We start from the raw sequence: 19,008 nt of genomic DNA on the forward strand, positions 1-19,008 counted from the left end.
ACAGCAGAAGGGTGCTAACAGTGCCTGATTGCCAGTCTTGTGATCTGCCTCAGACCAAACCTGACAACTATGTGCTTCACTACCACTTCAGCAACACAAAATTGAACGAGGATCCTGTACCAATAGAGAGCTCAGCTCTGCCAGCACTGTGCATCTCCCTCAACTTTTCATAGGTTGAGTCTAGCTTACTAAATGCCATGGGGGAAACAGCCACCATGAAAGCACAAACTGTCAAAGTTTACATTTAAGTCTTTTGAGAAGTAAATGCAAATAAAGAGATTCAAAGTGGCAAGGCCCATAGGTTAAAATTATGCTACCTCAAGGACATCCTATTTCTACATCACAGCAAGATTCATTTCTGCTTTGGGCTATGGACACTTACATTTGCAACAAGACTAGCTTGCTGGGAAAGACAAAGAAGTGGAGGACTACAAGAATACAACTGGAAAAACAAGCTTGTCATCTTCACAGATTTCACTAAGACCGTTAAGATTTTTCAGCTTACATATTAAAAATGAATAATTTCCTCAGTTGAGAGAAAGTGACAGTTGAATCTAAGCACTCAAATGATAAAGCCTTTATCTTTTGTTAGTATTTCATAACCTAAGTCAATTACACCCAAGAAAAGTGTTTACAACGAAACCTGAAGGTTGGTCTCCAGGAGCATTCAAAAGTCACTTTTGCCAGGGAAAGCAAAACCAGTGACAGAACGGAAGTAGTACTAGCTTCAGGATAATATCGAGCATTATAGTTATGGTCCTTTAACCGTGCTGAAGAGAAGCAAAGCGTGCTGTAGCGTAACAAGTGGTTCAGCACAACTCTGACAGTACTGGTCCTTTTCAATTAGCATGTCAACGGGCCTAAAACTTGAGCTACTGGAGACGGGTTACACAGCAAGCACATCGCCAGGACTCTGCATTTCACAGTTCACTGCTCTGAAGGTAGGAGTGGAATGCGCCAGAGGAAACAACACTAAAACCCCATGCTTCTCCTCTCCCAGCCAAGGATAAATCAACAGCTGTGGTTTTTGTATGACACACCAGAAGCATGTTCCTGAAGGTCTCTGCAGCATCAGCTAAGTCTCCTGGAGATAAATCTCCAGTATGCTGGTGGTCCAGAACAGAGAGGCAGCACCAGAAGTCCCTAACCCACTCTGACGTAACTTCTTTCCACACACACAGTGACACACAGACCCCTCCCATCAGCAGGGAGTGATACTTTGGTGTAGACAAGGATCCAGGGTCTAGCAGCTTTAATAGGTTTATCTTGTTTACAGCAAGGGTTCCTCTACAGTGGGTGCAGCAGCCAAAAAAATGCAGGATGGGGGAGAAGAGCAAAGCAGCTTTTAACCATAAAACTGAACACAAACCAAGAAAAGCAGAATTTTCTCAGAAAGTCATGGATATTTCTCTAAACACGGTAGCAACATCCACTTGAAATTCCTATGTCTTGCATACCATCTTTTGCAGTTTCTCTCCCCTCCACGTCCCCAGCCATGATGTTAGAGCACTTGTAGGCAGACACAGCCAGTGCTCCAGTAACTGACATCTTCACCTTGCTCTGCTCCTGCCTTGAGGAGATTCCTGCCTCGAAGCTTCAGTCCCTGGACGGCACGCACTTTGTAATCCTCAAGTTCTTAAACTCCCTGTCAGTGTATCATTACTCAGTCCTGTTGCATATAGAAAAGCCTCAAAGGCCTGGTGTTGTAAAGGCATATCCTGCATCCTCCGGTATTAACACAGCCTTACCCAACTACTAAAAAAACAAGCATACACATATATATATTTCTGCTAGAGTCCTCCCTCCCAAGGCCATACTATTCTCAACCATTCTAATCTGCTTGCATAACTCAAATGCTACCTTCTTTCAGGACTTACACTGCTTAACCACCAAGCTACTAATTGGCTTTCTGAACTAGCAGCATCTTTTTCACAACTCCACCTGCGGAAAGCTTCACCTTCCTGTTTTACTGCACTCCTCTGACCCCCTCCTCTTCTTCCTAGAATCTGACACTCCCCTGATCCTCATTTCCCTCCAAGCTACTCTACCACCTTCCTACTAATCTCCATTCGCTTCGTCCTTCGCTATCATCTCCAGATAGCTCCGCTTCTTTCAAAATACTCTAGTTCTACATAAACCAGAAAACATTTCACCTGTTGTTTCCAGCGGTTGACATCTCTGCTGAACAAGCAGCAGAAGAAAATGCAAAGTTGCCTAAACACCAGAATTGGTAAGATCACAAATCAGTTTTATTCTCTTTCTGATGCACAGTTTTATGGGTGCCTAAGGGTATGTCTGACATGAAACTTGTTACACACCATGTTGGTCTCAAGACATAGAAAATGTTCCTTCAAGACAGAAAAGCAGCAGCAGCCTCTGGCTTTCTAGTTACGACTCTGCATGTGTCAGGCCTACCGTGTCTCTTCCCTGTCTGTGGGTTGAAAACTCAAGACAACACCCACCAGAGATGCTTATCTCACTCTACAGCAAGGCAACATTTTTCAGATCAGACATGGTTCTGCCTTTACTGACAAAGTAAAAGATTTATCTCAAAAGCAGTAGCAATGTATGTTTCTGCTCTCAAACAAGAAAGATTTTCCTCATTGAATTAAAATCACTGCCTAGACCTAAAACGCTGAGCCCACAGGACTTTAAGATGCTCTTTTGTTACCCTGCTGTTCAATTCTTTGGCTTCTGCTTCCCCTGAAATGCTTCTTACCATGCCAAGTGGATAAATGCACTTATCCTTGCATTCATGGCATTGGCCCTATAAAGAAGGAACACAGGAGGCATCTCCATCGAGCACCAGCCAGGCCAAGGTACACAAGCAGTGAGGGTGCACCTCCACAACCTCTTGAGATTCAGCAGTCTTCTCAGCACAGAAACTCCAAAAGTTCCCCTTCCCCTTCCATATTAAAAGGATCACTGTACTAGGCTGGGCCAAAAAGCTCATTTTATTCTTCAACAGTTTAGCAACAAGCCCCTTCTAGCCCATCCTATAACTCATCTAAGTAGCCCCATACCTAAGCAATTACTTAAAATCCCTTCAACACCATCTGGAAGCAAGCAATTTGACAGTCCTCCAACTCCAGTACAACCCTTTGCAGATGCAGAGCCTCAGGGGAATTCCTGCTTGCAGAGGAAGATGAACACCCTCCAGAGGTTTCAGTTCTTTAGAAGAAAAAGGGTTTTTTAGATGCAGATCAGTGCACACAGAAAAGCAGGTACAACCTCTTGAGACAGTGCCATAATCCTGCCCCTGGGTTCCAATTGCTCCCATGAAGGTACAAGCATTTTTGAGCCTGCTGTTCAAGTGTCTTCAGTGCCCTACCTTCACTCGACTATCTGCGGCTTGTTACCAGCAGTGTTTTAGCAGTCCTCATGTGGACACAGATTGCTGGGTTTAACATAGGGCCTTGACAGATTTAGCCATAAACTGAAGACTTGACAGTCTACAGCTAACCACCTTGCCCTACCACTTGTTTCCCCCTTATCACCCATGTAAGCATGCTGAGGACATCTCTACTACACTGCTTTACACATGACATACCAGCTATTCCAGCAGTACTTGCAGTAACAGCCCAGGCTGAAGTTTGCCACAGTTCCAGAGCAAATTTACTACTTCTTGTGCCATCCCCACTGCAGAGTTAGTAATAGCTAGCAGCATAAACAGGAGGTGGTAACTGCTTGTGCTGCTACAGTTAAATATAAGAGCTGGAGAAGCAATGGCAGACGTGGCTTGCACAGATGAAAAACATTCATCATATCCTAAAAACATAATGCCTCAGCTGCAATGGTAACCAGTTTAGGACTCAAAATGGACAGAAGCAGCAAAGGAATTGTCAAACGGCACAAGGTGATAGCAAGCACACTTTCTTCTGTCCTGCTGTCAGCACGTTTCCCACGAGACAAGGAACAAACCCAAACTCAAGTAGATAAGAGAGGAAGGACTCGGTCATAGAAGGAAGCTGCATAAGATGACACACAAGTCTCTATCTTCAACATAGTGGGCAACAGTCACTAAGGGACACCAGGATGGTGACAAGTCAGAACACGGACTGAAGTTCACAAATGCTTTCTCCTGGAGAAGAAACCATGCCATTCAGTGCCCCCCTGCTTCCCTCTACGATGAAGCTCCTATCAGCTTCCACCTTTCTCATTCTAGCCCAAGAAGCTAAGGTGAGTTGGACCAGAAAACTCTTGAGTTATTTCCTAAAGCACCTTATTCTCCTGCTAGCAGCGATGACCAAGAACTGGAAACCTCTTCATGTGTGTGATATCAGCCTTGTCAGGAGTGAAATTCAGGCATTGGACAAAAATCCAGGATTCAGAGGACTCCATCAGCTCTTCTCCCACCTCCCGCTCTCTGAAGACCAAAGTTTGGTAGGTGGTAAAATTCCCCTCCCGCATCTTTGAATACTTCATTATGAATCCATTCCCCTCAGACTCTGTTCCTGTATTCCTTTTGTTTTTTGGAGGAGGAGAAGGGAAAGTTCAGACTAAATAGATCAAATTTCAGAGTTCAACAAAGATAAACACCAAATTTTATGTATTTAGAACAGATACAGAAGTCAAATATGATTCCCAATTCCTCCCAAAGTTACATATATCCTTAACAGGCACACAGAGGAGATTTTACACTTTTTCTGAGCACAGGAAATAAAAAGCAGGATTATCCAATGGAATATATCCAGAGTCATGCTCTGTGATGAAATGTTCACCTTTCTTGATTAACAGAAAAAAAAGGGGTTTTGCCTTAGCTTGCCCTCCCTTGTCCTCTCAGTCCTCTCTGGCAGCCTCTCAAAACTCTCACAAGCAGCATCTCTCTCTGCATTTTAATATTTATACTATTTGTTTTTTCGTGAGTCATTTGAAGTTGAATGCTATAGAAGGGATACCTTCACGCACAGCGAAACATATGAAGTTGATCTCCCTCTCAAACTGAGGGCAGTCATCTTACCCAAATACAAGGGACAAAAATGTAAATGGGGCAAAGAGATGGATCTCAGCCTATCCAACACAACAGAAGTATAATGGGAATCCTAGCTCTTAGCCACTTATATTAACCAGTAAAACATCACACTCATTTCTCATAGCACAGCGGTGAAGATAAGCCCACTCACATGCAGGTCCTTTGGATTTGCTGAGCCGACCTAGGACAGACCAAAGAAAAATTCGGGATTACTATTATGCTTGCTTTAATTCATCCTTCACCCATTAGAACTGGTTAAAATTAAACAAGTTGTGCAGCTTCCTGAGATCCCTATTGCCCCCTTCAAGCCAGTTACTTAAATAGCACTGCCTGGATCAGTGTAGTAACAGTGTGAATATTATTATTTGAATAACCTAATTCTGGGCCCGTTCGCATTTGCTTCCTAGCCACCTTTGTGGCCTGGCCATTATTCTGCAGCTCCTCACCATGCTCTTGCACGCTCCTACTAAGCTCTCCAAAGGGACTGAAAAGAGGAACTGCACCTGAAACTGCTCCCCCTTCTCTCGATGGAGAACTACACACTTCTTTGGAGTGACCTTGTTATTTCTCCAAACCCGCACTAACACGAAGCACGCGGGTTAGAATCAAGATCTCTGTTCATGCACGACACCTCCCCACGTTTCTGTCTGGCCATCCAACATTATAGGGTCTTTGTTTTTATGACCATTGAATTCATCCCTAGCTGTATAAACACCTTCCTTTCAGCTGCATAATTAGAGACAAAGGAAACCTCTGCTTTGCACAGATTCTCAAAGCATAGGAACAAGTCTGAATCTGCTCAATGACTGGAGAGTGCTCTAACAAGCTGTTCTATGCAATGCAAACAAATACCAGCGGTATCCAAGAGCTTCTGTGCAGAATAACCTTGGCACTGAAAAGACCTTAGAACAGCAAGCAGCAGATTGGCTGGATTTGCGTCAGAGACAACACACAGGAATGAAGTCGTTTCAGTTTATTCAAGCTCAATTTATCACTTTAATGGCAACCCTAAAAATTAAAGAGCTAGCTTTATAGCATTTCACACGTGATCAGTCAACAAAAATCAGGCTGTGTCTAAATCTAAATGGACTTAGATTCACCAAGCCTGTATTGTTACTAATTTTTAAAGGTTAATATTTAAACTGTCGCCTTTATGGGTATTGATATTTGCTTATTTCAGGATGTTTAATATTTTTAACCAACACCTCTGCTTGCATTTCCCAGGACCAGGTGATGTTGTTATCAATAACGAAAGGCCCAACTTATGTTTTTGATAGGTTTTTGACAGAGCTGGTTATGAATCCAAGAGAGATTACACCATTTGGAACACAAATGATAGGAAGCTTTCAGAGTATTTTAGAGACTACATATTAAAATTTCATGAACAACTTATTCTGATCCACTATCATCCTTCCAAAAATAGCCTGGCCAGAGAGAAGGAGCAATGTGAATGAGATAAGGCCTTTGAGAGCTTGGGAATAACCTTAAGTGCCACAGATGGGAGAAAGGAGAAAAACAAAAAATCACAGCAAAGAAAGAAAGAATGGAGAAGCGTTATCTGTAGAAAAGCAGACAAAATCGCTCTTCTCCAACACTTCAAAAATTCTCCACGTCTATCTACTAAGCACCCTGGCTCTTAGCTACATTCCAGATGAACCCTCAAAGGAAACAGAAGAGACAGACGAAGAACTAAAGCCGCAGCATTTCAGTACCTTGCTTTCCAAGGCTCCTTGCCTGCTCATTATTTCATTATTCCCCCCAACTAATCTTGGGAGAACTTGCCAGACGGGGAAAAAAGGCACAACAGTCATAAAGCTCAAAAAAAATTTCTGAACAGCACTGAAGTTTCCATAAATCCTCCTCTTCTGACACAGCTTCATTGCTTGCCCATCACCAAATGCTGCATTTGTTTTGTTTTAAAATATGTGCAGCGGTTATTTTTATATTCATGGATATCTTCCTGTGAAAAGGGAGCAGTTTCCCAAAATTCTGCAGTGTGCTTAGTGACTAAGCAACTTATCACACTTTTCTCATGGCACTCCAGGATATTTAGATAGATTGCTTAAGACAAAGTACTGAAGATTTTTCTTAAAAATCCATGCATAAATAAAACCAATTTATTACCAGCGGACAGACCAGATGCTTACTGACTGGAAATGAGTCTGCCCTCTGCATTAAGCACGTGGCAAAGAACACATTCCTGCCCAGAACATGAATATATCTCTAAGCCTCCTGGAATTCAAGCAATAGAATTTATAAACAGCAAAATTATTGCAATACAATACACATCATATGGTTTTAAACATACGAATCACAAGCTCTTCTTTCTCACTCAGAGCTGAGCCAGCCATTGTCTCCATGCTTGTCTGTCTTTTCATGAGAACATTCTCCAGCCTTTTGTAGCAATTGTGAGCATGTCATGTTGGCCTCACATTCAAGACAAGCATTACCACCAAGAGATTTAATACAATCTCTTGCTTCGTGTTAACATCACTTTGCTTTGCCTGCTCTGAATGATTTTGCTATGTGAAGTAATAAAGTGAGGATGGTGGGGTGGTTGGGGGACAAAGATGAGGGAAAGATGATTTTCCAAGCGTCTCGCCAGTATTCTTTGTTTCTCCATCTGGCTCTCTGCTCCTCGGCAGACTCGCTCATTAATGTTACTCATGGCTGGCGTGCTGCTGCAGGTGCAGCTCTCTGGGCCCATGACGCATCACTGCGCACCCCCATCCTTCCCAGCAACTGCCAGCTGGGTTGCTACCTCCCAGTCTCAGAAAACCTGTACACAGCAGCGCTCCTCAGCGAGCCCTTCCCCTCCACCAGGATTTTTTCCCCTGCATATCTTGCCTTCTGCTACGGTCTTGGGCTCCCCTCCACACGCACTCACTTTCTCACTTCCCCTGCAGGAAATGGTTCATGCCTAGCCGCTATAATCCTATTTAGCTGATGATCTGCCTTGATCAGTTTACCACAGCTGGTTTCAGGTCCTGAATCAAAAAAAAGACAGAAAGGGAAACAGCACAGAACCACTCTCGGGTCTTTCGACATGCTTAAGTAGTGCTTTCGTTAATGTGACTGGATGCCTCAAAAATGATACTAAAAAGGTTTGCCAGTATTGTGGCTGCCTTCCTCCATGCCGCAGCCCTGTGTAGCACAAGGCATTTGCATACTGATTACAGACTCATCTGAAGGCGCTGCAGCACGTAACTGGAGTTTCCGATGGGGACAGTGCACTCCAACCCCAGGCTGGGAGGCATATCTGGCAGGCCTACATCTGAAATGAGGCAGTGACTTTACCACCAATAACAGCAAGACTGGAAAAAAACAAGGATCGACCAGATCCACAAAGACTTTGTCCCTTTCCCACTCTCGCTATCACTTCTTGTCCATTTGTCACTCTCTCATGTGTGTCCCTTTTACCTACAAAGCCAAAATCAGGCCAGGAAGACGTAAAAGCCTGGGATATGAGATGTCAGCAGCCTCTCCCTTCCAACTCAGAGAGCCAGAAATACTAAAAGGAGATCAACTCCTCCTCCAGCAGTTTCCAGCACCAGCAGGAATCAGCAGGATTCCATACAGGATCACCTCGGCTATGAGTGTATCTGGCAACTAACATTTATTCTGCTCTACCACACAAAGGCCAATTCAGGCTTCACTGAACTGATGCTGAGGAGTGCTGGTCACAGGACATTTTCAGGTGCCACAACATGTCAGATAAATAGGACTTTTTAGAGTTATGTCGAGAACTGAGGTTGTGTTTTCAAAGGCATGCTGCTGCTCTGCATTGCAACAGCTGCTGAAGTCAAATCTATGTGCCTTTTTGGGACTAACCACCTTTAAAGCCCTGTGCAAGAGCACACAAGTTATGCCTTCCATCCCATGACACTTCTGATCAGGCATCTCTCTACTGACAAAAACCACATCATGTCTGGTCTGAGAAAAAAGACTTATTTCAGGTTATACTGGGTAAACCAGCACATACTTCATGTACTACCTTTTGAGCATCCAATACATTTTCTTCTTCCACTCATTTCTAAAAGGCAGATCCCCTCATCTCTGCTGACATTTTACATATCATCCCATTGCACTGCTATTTACATTATCCACCACACTTGCCCATCAGATAAACATCATCAGGAAGTTCGAAAGGGGAGGGGGGGAAACCTCAAACTGCAAAGAGGATCCAAAAGAGGGGTGCAGTTAGCAGGTGCTGAGGTGTCAGAAGATAGCACACAAGGAAACACTGAACAGATTCATTAGCTGTGCGAAGAGCTGAAGACAGTCTGTGCTTCCAGAACCACTTCACACGAGCAGTTGCTACAGGGCATACAGGTAGTAGTGTCTGCATGAGAATCTCACTCAACCAAAACATGGTGCATGCTCTTGAGACAGTCAAAGTGCCCCCAGCTGCAGTGGAGGGATGAGAACAGAGGGGAAAAAAGCTGGAGAAATCAAAATGACAGGGTAAAGGGCAAGCACTTATTTATTAATATGCAAGACTCGTTCAGTTCAGACACTGCCCTTCACTTAACAAGTAGCTATGGAAGTTTTCCTGTGAGTACTGAAAGATGTGTACAAAGGCATCAATCATCACCAGCTTCCTCATAAAAATATAAGGCCAACTCCATACTTCTACTTCTCCCCCTCCCTGCAGCATATGCAAAGGTTTCACTTACCTGTTGCCTGTGCTTCCAAGATAAAGGTACCAAAGATAACTAGCAGGAGAAACAACCCATGGCTAGTCAAGGAAAGAGTCGATCCTGTGTTGTTCTTTGGTGCTACCATTCCATGGCACATCTTTTACCCACCGAAGTTTCTTTTTAAAAAATTCCCGAAAGATCTGGTTGATCAGGAGCACCTCAGTCTACAAAAACAAAGAAAGACACAGTAAGTGTTGAGCCAAACACCTACACATCTGGGGAGAGGGGGAAAAGGGGAAATTCGGAAAAAACAAGAGCGACCTTTTGCATGTTCTAGCATTCAGGCATCTTACAAAGTATTCACAGTTCACAAGGAAACCGGAGCAGAAAAGGCAATCTGCTGCACAGAAAATACGAAAAGGAGCTGCATTATAGACAGACCAAAACTTCTCACTCACCCTCTAATAATTCAGGTGTGAAGACTGCCTAGCTTACAATTAATTTTAGCTTCTCCTTTCAAGAAAACCCCAGAGGATACCGCATCTATACAATCTGTTTCAAAATAACTTCAAGTGACCCTGCCTTCCTACATCCCCATCACCTTTCAGAAGGTCTCCAAGACACAGCAGACTGTACAAGACAGCTAGGATAAATAAATCAAACACTTCTTACGCTTCTTCAGCCACCTGGAGAGGCACAGCAAAGCTGACAGCCAGCCGGCAGGCAGGCGAACACACGCTTGTGAGGAGGAATGTAAACAGCTTGCAAACCTCAGGTGTAATGTTCTGGCAGCACAGAGCACAGCAATTAAAATTACAGGATGTGACACTGCTCATACCTGAGGACTGAGGGATTCAGCCATAGCCTATCAGGCACTGTCACAGCAAAACCAGACTCGTACACACACACAAAGCACACTTGGGAGATCAAGAAAACACAAAGTTGAACTCCTTGATTTTAATGAAGGAATAAAGACCCAGCAGAACACATGTCCCACCAACGTAACATGGTTTCTAGCCTGCAAGACCTCCAACGGTAGTTTTGGACCTGGATGAATAACAAAGTCATACATGACTCCAACGCTCATGAAAAAGTTCGGACTCAAAAATTTGTGTGTACTGGCTTTTCAAAGGAGGAAGGAGAAAACTGGGATAAAGACAACTGGATGAGTGATGGATTAAAAAACAAATTAACAAAGAACCGCATGGAGACACATTTCAACACTTCTATCATGCTATTCCTTACACCAACATCTAAAGCTCTCATGGAAAAAAAAAATCTTGCAGAAAATAATGTTTCTTTACATTTGACCATGGGAATACTTCTGAGAGAAATCCCATTCAGCCACAGCTTCTTCAGTTAAATGGATATTCATACTGAAAGGGGATTTTTTTTTTTTTTTTTTTTTTTTTGCGAAGTTTCCCATAGAAATTCAAAACTGCTAGACAACTCCAAACAAATCTGAGAGGTGCAAAGCTGGGTATCTTACTCTTTCATATCCTGTGAGAACAGATGGGAGACCTGAGTTAGTGCTCCTACTACTAGGGAAGACAGTATGACTTTCAGATCCTTAAGTATTTCTGAGAAGTCAACATGCCAGCACTGACCAGAGAAACACATGACTCAAACAGCCGTAACTCACACTTCCAATTACTCGGGCAAAAAAGAAGCTACATAATGGGAGGGAATATGTAGATTTGTCATTAAACTTGGAATCATCCTAGTGAAAAGAGGGTTTCCTTAGTTCCACATCACTACTTTGCTCATATTTACTTCACAAAAGGTCTATCTTTAAAATCTGGATCTCTCAAGTCAGTCAGTTTCTACCAAAGGAGAATTTCTTGTCTGCATACACCCCCGCCTTGAAATGTCATTTCAAGATGACATTTAAACTGCCATGTGGCAAGTCTGGAGCTGATGCGACAATAAACTCTGTGTCTGCCCCTTTTGTTTCTTGCTTCCTTCAGAGGAGGAGGGAGAGAAGGGAAGCTATCCCACTCTGCATCTGCAGCACTGCCTATAGATTTCTTATGTCTTCCGCAGACGAGGAGTCAGTGCTTTGTTCGCCAAACTCCTACCATGCAGAAAGGAATAAGGATGCTGCCACTCACCTGCCAGAATTCCTTCAGCAACCGTTAGACCATGGAATGAAAAAATACTCCTCTGTGAAGAAAGCCAAGCCAGCTAGTCTGTACATCTGCCGCCTCCTCTCCAGTCAGGTCTCCCGCATGGATCTTGAATATGAATTCAAATGGAAGAGGCCAGCATCTGGCCTATGCCCCAGGCCAACAGCTGGTTGCTTTCTTCTAAGAGTCACTGCTCTACACCAAATTACAGCTCTGACCAAGCAATGCACCATCTCCAGCAAAAGGTCCTTCCGGTTAGATCGGGACAGGTCTGTCCTTCCCATTCCAGTTTAATGAAGCCTCATTAGTATAATAAACCCTGCAAGTCTTGCCAAGTTATCTTTTAAAGGTGGCCTTCCCTGCCCGTGGAGCAGTGCTTGCCGGGTGATGTATCAGCAGCCAGAAGCAGAGGTAAGGCAGAGGGCCTGCCATGACCACAGGATCTGCTGAGCCGCCTGAGGTGTGTGACCCTGTCCCAGAGGCGTTTGCCTCTCCCAAAGATTGCACCTGGAAGCCAGCAGTCCAGTTCTAGTCTCTGAACAACAACCAAGTCAGAGATACCTTAAACAAGAACATCTTCTGGGCAATCAGTGATTGCTTATCCTCGATTCAGTAACAGATTGCTCCAAAGCACAGCACTGTTTCACTCCTTTCTAAAGTCGGGCACTCTTTCCCCATCCCTTTTCAGCTACGGAGTCACTCAGGTCCCCGGTTATCTGGGATCCTGCCCATCAGAAGCACAGGGCTGCTGCACAAGGAATGCTGCAGATTGCTACTGCTACGCCTACAGTAACATCCCACTAAGCTGATTTAGTTCGGTGTGGGAATTGAGGGAGACACAAAGGCAGCAAAACCATTTAGTGGGAGATAGCATCGATAAACCCCTCAGAAGTGTTAGGAGACAATGGGCACAGGTACCGCCTGCGAGGATCCTCCCTCGGGCTTCAGCCAAGTTACAAAACTTGTTCCCTGCCTTGGCTTTTCCTTGGCAAAATTAGAAGATGAAAGAGACTCTGGCCAGATAAGAAGGTATCTTTTCTTCCCAGAGGGGAGCTGGTGGTTGGGAAGCTATTTAGACAGACATTCAATTCTCTGAAAGTTGACTGTTGTTTTTAGCAAATTCCTTGTACCTACAGCTCAGGGGGAAGCAGCTTTCATAAGAACTCTTCAGGCCTCCACCTCCAGAAGTTAACTGGAGTGCGCTGGAGAGCACACAGATTTGTCAGAGACATACTCTCAGGAACACAGCTTAACAGTTCCTGGGTTCATGTGAATCAAAGCGATGCCCTGTTTACACACAGCAATAAGGAACAGGCTGGTTTCTTTAACAGATCCTAGAAACGACGAGGCAGAAGCCAACAGCAGCATGAGTATATAGAGTGAGGACACTGCAGACCCATTTCACATGCCATAGCCTGGGCTTCAGGGTTATGGGAGTTTAAACAGAGATGTTTTCAAAGATAATATTTAGTATAGCCAGCAGTTCCCATAAATACAGTAAGGAGGGGAGAGGAGATTCTTCTCTGTTAACAGTACATCAGTCAATAGAAGGTGGTGGGGTTTTTTGCTTTCTTTTTAACATGCACTTTAAAAAACACCTACTAAATACGGATAGGAAAATAAGCCATCCTCTACCGCCACAAAGTCAATAGCCACACACCCTCTCAGGGAATGCTTATGCACCAGGGAAAGAGCACTAATTACTCCCAGGTTACAGCCGCCCCCAGCTCCTCCTCTTCTTGAAGTCTTGTCATCAAGCAGCCTTCCCAGTGATGCTTCAGCACCAGTCCACCCCGCTGCATGGCCAGCCCTGCTCGCACAAGGAGCAGCATCTTGCTTCTGCGTGAACTCCCTGAAGCAGGCTCAGCTTCCACTGAAACCACTCAGGCCAGACTTTCCGCTCGCTCTTAAACCACAATCAGCCCCTTCCAAAGATGACGCACAGGAGCTTTTCTAAGCTAAACTGTTTGGGGACCTCTGCCACTTATCTTGCAGACCTTCAGAAGCTTCTAACTAGTATCCCTCAATCCAAGATCCTTTCGTAAGCATGCATGCATTTTCCCGGGATTACAATTGATTTTCTGATTTTCCCGTTTTGTCACAGCAGGACTCCTAGGTCCCCACGAAAGAGTGTTCTTTGAAAGGTCACGTGTTCAGGACATGAAAGAGAACCAGCTTCAGGTGGTTCTGGTACACCAAGGACATGAGATGTCAGGGGGTTGGATGGGACAGTCTGAGGCTTTCCAGTTGCTCAGGATGCCTGGCACAGCTATGTCCTGTGTCACCACTGCTGGAAAACAGGTCTTCAACCTGGATTCTTCACAGTTTGTTTAAGGAAGCGTTCAGTATGTTTGGAATGCTACTGGCTTGCTTTTAAATACCATACTTGAAACTTGCCAAAATAAAATTACTTATCTTCACACACATCAGAAATCTCTATTTTATTCACATAGTTTCCCCCTCACAGAACAACACTCAGAAATTGTTTGCCGTCTCTTGAATGAACACAGCGAAGATCTTGGCAGCAGGATGAGTGATGAAGGGTGCACAGCACACCTTTTGAAAGGCTAAGCACAAGGACTGTCCTTGCCTCACAGTCACACTGCAGGTGGAACCTAATGCGAGCGCTGTGGTTCAGAGGATTTAACCTTCACCCTTAGTTGCTGGCTTTGTTGTATCCTTATTTTGTCTGCTTTCAACAAACAGTCAGGTTTTAAAAAAGTCATCCTCTTGGCTATTTAATAAGAAAATTTACAGAAAAATCAAGTTCAAGTGCCAGTAGAGGAAAGAAATCCCTAATTCTACTTACTTTCTGTAGCTAAACCAGTTTAATTGAAAGCTTTCAGAAACAGAACTGTATTTTTAACATTTTGGGATAACTTCACAGTTCAGTTAAAGTGGACACAAAGAAATAATAAAGCATTCCAAACTACCTGCAGGCAGTTTAGAAAAGTCTTAATCATCTGACTTTTCAGCATGGCCAACTCTCAGTTATCCACGGTAACTGGCAAAGGTGGAAGAGGAAGAGAGAAAATAAGAAAAAGTAAACAACCCATGTAGCGGTTGGGTGCAAGCCCTTGTATACCAGCTTCTTCCCTGCTGCAGCCAAGGCTCAGAGATATTCCTGACTGGACCAAACAAGCTGCAACTCCAACAGGCCCCGCAGAGGGAAGGAACAAGGAAGGAACAGACTCTTCAAGGTGTGCAAAGAAGAGGTGCAAGGTTTGCCAGTGGGGAAAAGGGGAGGTATTCAGCACCCTTCAACGTCCACTGCATGATGGAAACTCTGAAGTCAGTTGTGGATTAATCCCAAATGGTTTATCATTCCTCAGCCCAAGTGTGAGGTACAGGACAATTTTTAAGCATAACAAGGACCCCAACACACTGCCGCTGCTCAGGACACCTTGCTTGCTGGCTTCCTTTGCTCCTAATTATCCAGTCAATGGAAATGAACAGGAAAAGAGGCCTAGAGCCTCTTTAAGAAACACCTGCGCACATCCAGGAAGCACCAGAAAGAAGACAACACCTCAGATCCCAACCATTTTCTATGCAGTATCCCCCTGAGAACCACAAGATATATTGGGGAATTCTGAAGACATTTAGTATGGAGGATGAATTCACTGGGCATAAGTCAACCAAAGGAGGGGCTCCTGGATCCCTCAAGGAAAACCAGAGCAAGCATATTTTCACTGCACATTTTAAAAGTCCGGTGCTACACCACTGTCACTCATAGTTCACAGATTTGCATCTCCTACAGTCTTAAGTGCCATCCTTTTGTATGATATATTAAAGATTTAAGAACTAACCAACAAGCCACACTCGTCTTCCAAATAAATCTGTGCACTGCACCAGTAAATTCCATTTTCCCAAGAAGACATCAGAGCAGGCCTCCAAAAAACGTACTTAGTTTCAGGACTGACCGCATCAGACACCCAGCTGCAGGGGTCAAACTGTTAGCAAGGCACTCTGATACGCCAATAGGTATTAGCGTTGTTTCACATCATAGCCTTTAAGCCATAAAATGTTTCCTGTTCAATTACCTTGCTTTCCCATCCTGCGGCACAGTAAAGAGGACACCCCAGCAGAGCTTGCTCTAGGACCCCGTTTTCTTTCTTGTAAATATCACTCCCATAACTGTTAGCAACAGAGTCAGAGACATATTGTTAGAAACAGTCTCAGTCTTGTGCAAGTCCTTCCCCATCTCCAAGTACTGTGGTTGTCATGCCAGGTCTGACACAGTCACAGAAGATTTGAATTTTATGACTTACAGGGGGGGAAAAAAAACAACCAACCAACCAACCAAACACCAACACCATCCAATTCTCCTTGCCTTGGTAAGTCTGAGAGAAAACCCTAAATAACATTTGCTCCCTAAATTTTAATAAGCTTCCTTGAAAGTCATAGAATTTCACTGGAATCTTTTTCTGTTTTACTTGGGAGGAGGAAGTTGAGAGATCAAAATCCGATTGTCCTTCCAAATAAGGAAGGAGAAGCTAGTTACGGACAGGCTGTGAACTTCCAGGCAGCAGTACGAAGGAAAAGCAGAGCTGTGGAGGGGCAGGGGGGAGAGTTAAGACAGGTTAATGCACACAGCTAGGTTTCATACTTTCAGCTTTCATCAGTACAACAGCACATTTACCGAGGACCATATGCACAAAATGTTCCAGAATGCTTTCCAAAAATAATAAACCCTAAAAAAGAAAACTCACAGTAAACTGAAATGGCTTCGGGAAAGAGAATAAAGAAAAGCCGTGCAAAGGCAGAACCTCTTGAAACGACACACAAGTTTGAAATGTTACTTTTAATAAGAACAGGGTTCTTGAAGCAGCACTGGATCGGTAAGGTCACTTCTATATCCAGGATGCTTTTCTCCTTTATGCAGTTGCATTACTCTGTTTCGGTGAATGCACCACAAGGCCCATGTACAGTAAAGGCTTATTTTATAATCCCTCACTACTTGAACACACTTCTCCCCATCCTTACCACTTGTGCTTTCATTTCAGCTGATGTGGCTAGAAGCATCAGTCCCCCATGCACGCAGCTGCAATACCACCAGGCAACACAGCTATTTGAAGAGGACATCCACTGGGGAAATCTTTTTCCTATCAAACCCCTCCACACATAAACTTCAGTGAACCAGTCTGACATTTAAATAAGGAACTATACTAGAAGATGGAGGCACTCTTATGTTTATTCCTAAAAGCACAGTTGTGAGACACAGCTCAAGTTTAGAAGCTGCCGTCCCAAACACGAAGACATCCACTGACCCACTTCCAAGGGATGATGACAACTGCTGTGCAGTGCTTATTATTTGTATGACAGTTTCTATAGAAAGTTCTCCGCAATAGACATGTTGTGATATCAGAACCCTTCAGGTTAACAAATCTTTGATGTTTGGATGTCTGTCAGCACAAAGGTCTTTTCAAAGATAAACACACCCACAAAAAAACTCTGAGAAATAAGACTGTCCCTTAAGTCCTCTAAAAAGTTCATCTTCCAACAACCTAGTATCATTGACCAAACTGAGAAAGCTAAAAAGCACAGTTTCAAATCCTCGTTCCGACTAAGATTGCATTTAGGATTCTAACACGGCAGAAAACAGCTTCAATAGACCTCAATAAGTGGGGGGAAAGAAAAGCAGGCCTTCTAAAGGTCTCAGCACCATAGCTCAATTTTGTATCTACTAGCTCACTATTTCCCTTTTCTTTTTTAGTAGCAGCAAAGTCGTTCAATGTTTCCTATTGCCTTTCCTATTTCGGATGCACTGTTCTAACCTCACAGACGCGCATGCATTGCCACAAACCCTCACTGTGGCAGAGACCAATCTCAGTGGCACTGAGCACATTTCGCTCCACAAAGCCCAGCCACATCACTCTTGCAAGTGTATAACTGAAAAAGCAAAACCCAAATTTCGCATCGCCATTCAAACTCTTTGGAACTAAAACTGCAGGACAACTAGCACACCGCCTGCACGCAGACCCTCTCCCGTGAGCCCAGGGGTGAGGGTGGCTGCAGAAGGTGACCTGGGCAGGCTCCCAGTCTGGGCACCCTCACCAGCAGCAGGCACACCAGTGTCCACCCCAACACTCAACTCAAGGCTTTCAGACTCTAGGTGACGTGTCATAAATTAATCTCAAAAGTCATTACTCAAGGGCTGAGAGAAGAGAGGGTGAGAAATAGGAGTCCTAACAGCTTCCTTTCTTGTAAATCACTCTCATAATTACCAGGTCAGAGAGCACACATCACTATGCACAAGACCCCCACAGCCTTTTCTGTCTAACTGGCTTTCCTCAACAGGCTATGCTTAATTTGATTTTCTAACAAGGGATCAGTTGTAATTATATTCTGATTTGAGCAGCACAAGGTAGAAGCATCAAGCCAGAGAGGCACCCCAAGAAGGATCACTGCTCATTACGTGTTGCTGGTGGTGCGAGACCAAGCATGCCATTCAGAATCCCCAGGACAGGTCTCTTTCTAATAGGGTGGCAAACTGGCTTCCCAAGACTGACAACCACCATTCAAAGGTTGCACATTAAAGATTTCCACCATTAAATTGGAGTACGAGAGAAGCACGCCAGAAAGAAGTAAGAGTCCACAGAATAAAACCAACCGGTTTTATTTTACAGGTAAATAAAATCCATAATTTGCATCTCCACAGAAGGTCAATTTGAAGCGTCAACTTCCCCCTCCAGTCAGTGACATTTACACTTAATGAAGCATGGCTATTAGTGAAAAAAATATTTTCAAAAAATCTGTATGGGCGCCGTTTGCTGGAACTAGGATGCTCTGACCTGCAGCAGGAGGGGGAGCACACCCACAGCCTCCTGCACCCATTCCACAGTCCCCACCCTGCAAGCGTCACAGGTATTGCCATTCCTCAGCTCCTCGAGGAGGGGCCTGTGCTTAGCCGCTACCAAACAGAAACTCAAAGAAAATGTTAAGCAACAGGTCTTGAGGCAGCCGAGGAGCACTGCCTGGCAGCAAATGTTCATTCAGCAGCTCTCAGCACCTTGTTTACATCTCAGCTATGGTTCCTCAGCCTTTGCTGACCCGTAGTCTAGCCTGCCCCTTGCACACCACTGCTGCCCCTCGGCAGAGCCAGCTGGGGCTGAGGCCTGTCCCTCCACCATCCCCGCACTTACACGCCTGCGCTGCTACCTTGGCTGAAGCATGACTCCATGCTCCCGGCCACTGGGCACCCCCACGCTGCTGCTCCCAGGCCCACTTCGCAGCTAAGCATCCCCCGCCACAATGCTGATGCAACTTTCAG

The 19,008-nt window shown here is 44.4% G+C and overlaps 1 protein-coding gene across 10 annotated transcripts in view; it reads right to left on the reverse strand.

Annotated features, from left to right (window-relative positions):
* The window catches only part of SUSD6 (sushi domain containing 6), a 100,883-nt gene that overhangs the window by 40,736 nt on the left and 41,139 nt on the right, over positions 1 to 19,008 (reverse strand). For 9 of the 10 annotated variants that reach the window (XM_075427345.1, XM_075427349.1, XM_075427344.1 and 6 more), the window contains 2 exons: positions 9,649 to 9,836; positions 5,124 to 5,153 (listed from right to left, as the gene is read on the reverse strand). In XM_075427345.1, the coding sequence (XP_075283460.1) occupies positions 5,124 to 5,153; positions 9,649 to 9,769 (151 nt within the window). In that variant the 5' untranslated portion in view covers positions 9,770 to 9,836. The remainder of the gene's footprint in view (positions 1 to 5,123; positions 5,154 to 9,648; positions 9,837 to 19,008) is intronic. The other variant, XM_075427353.1, reaches the window with a different exon arrangement.

Source organism: Opisthocomus hoazin, chromosome 7, assembly GCF_030867145.1.
Source record: "Opisthocomus hoazin isolate bOpiHoa1 chromosome 7, bOpiHoa1.hap1, whole genome shotgun sequence".
NCBI classification, from domain to species: domain Eukaryota; kingdom Metazoa; phylum Chordata; class Aves; order Opisthocomiformes; family Opisthocomidae; genus Opisthocomus; species Opisthocomus hoazin.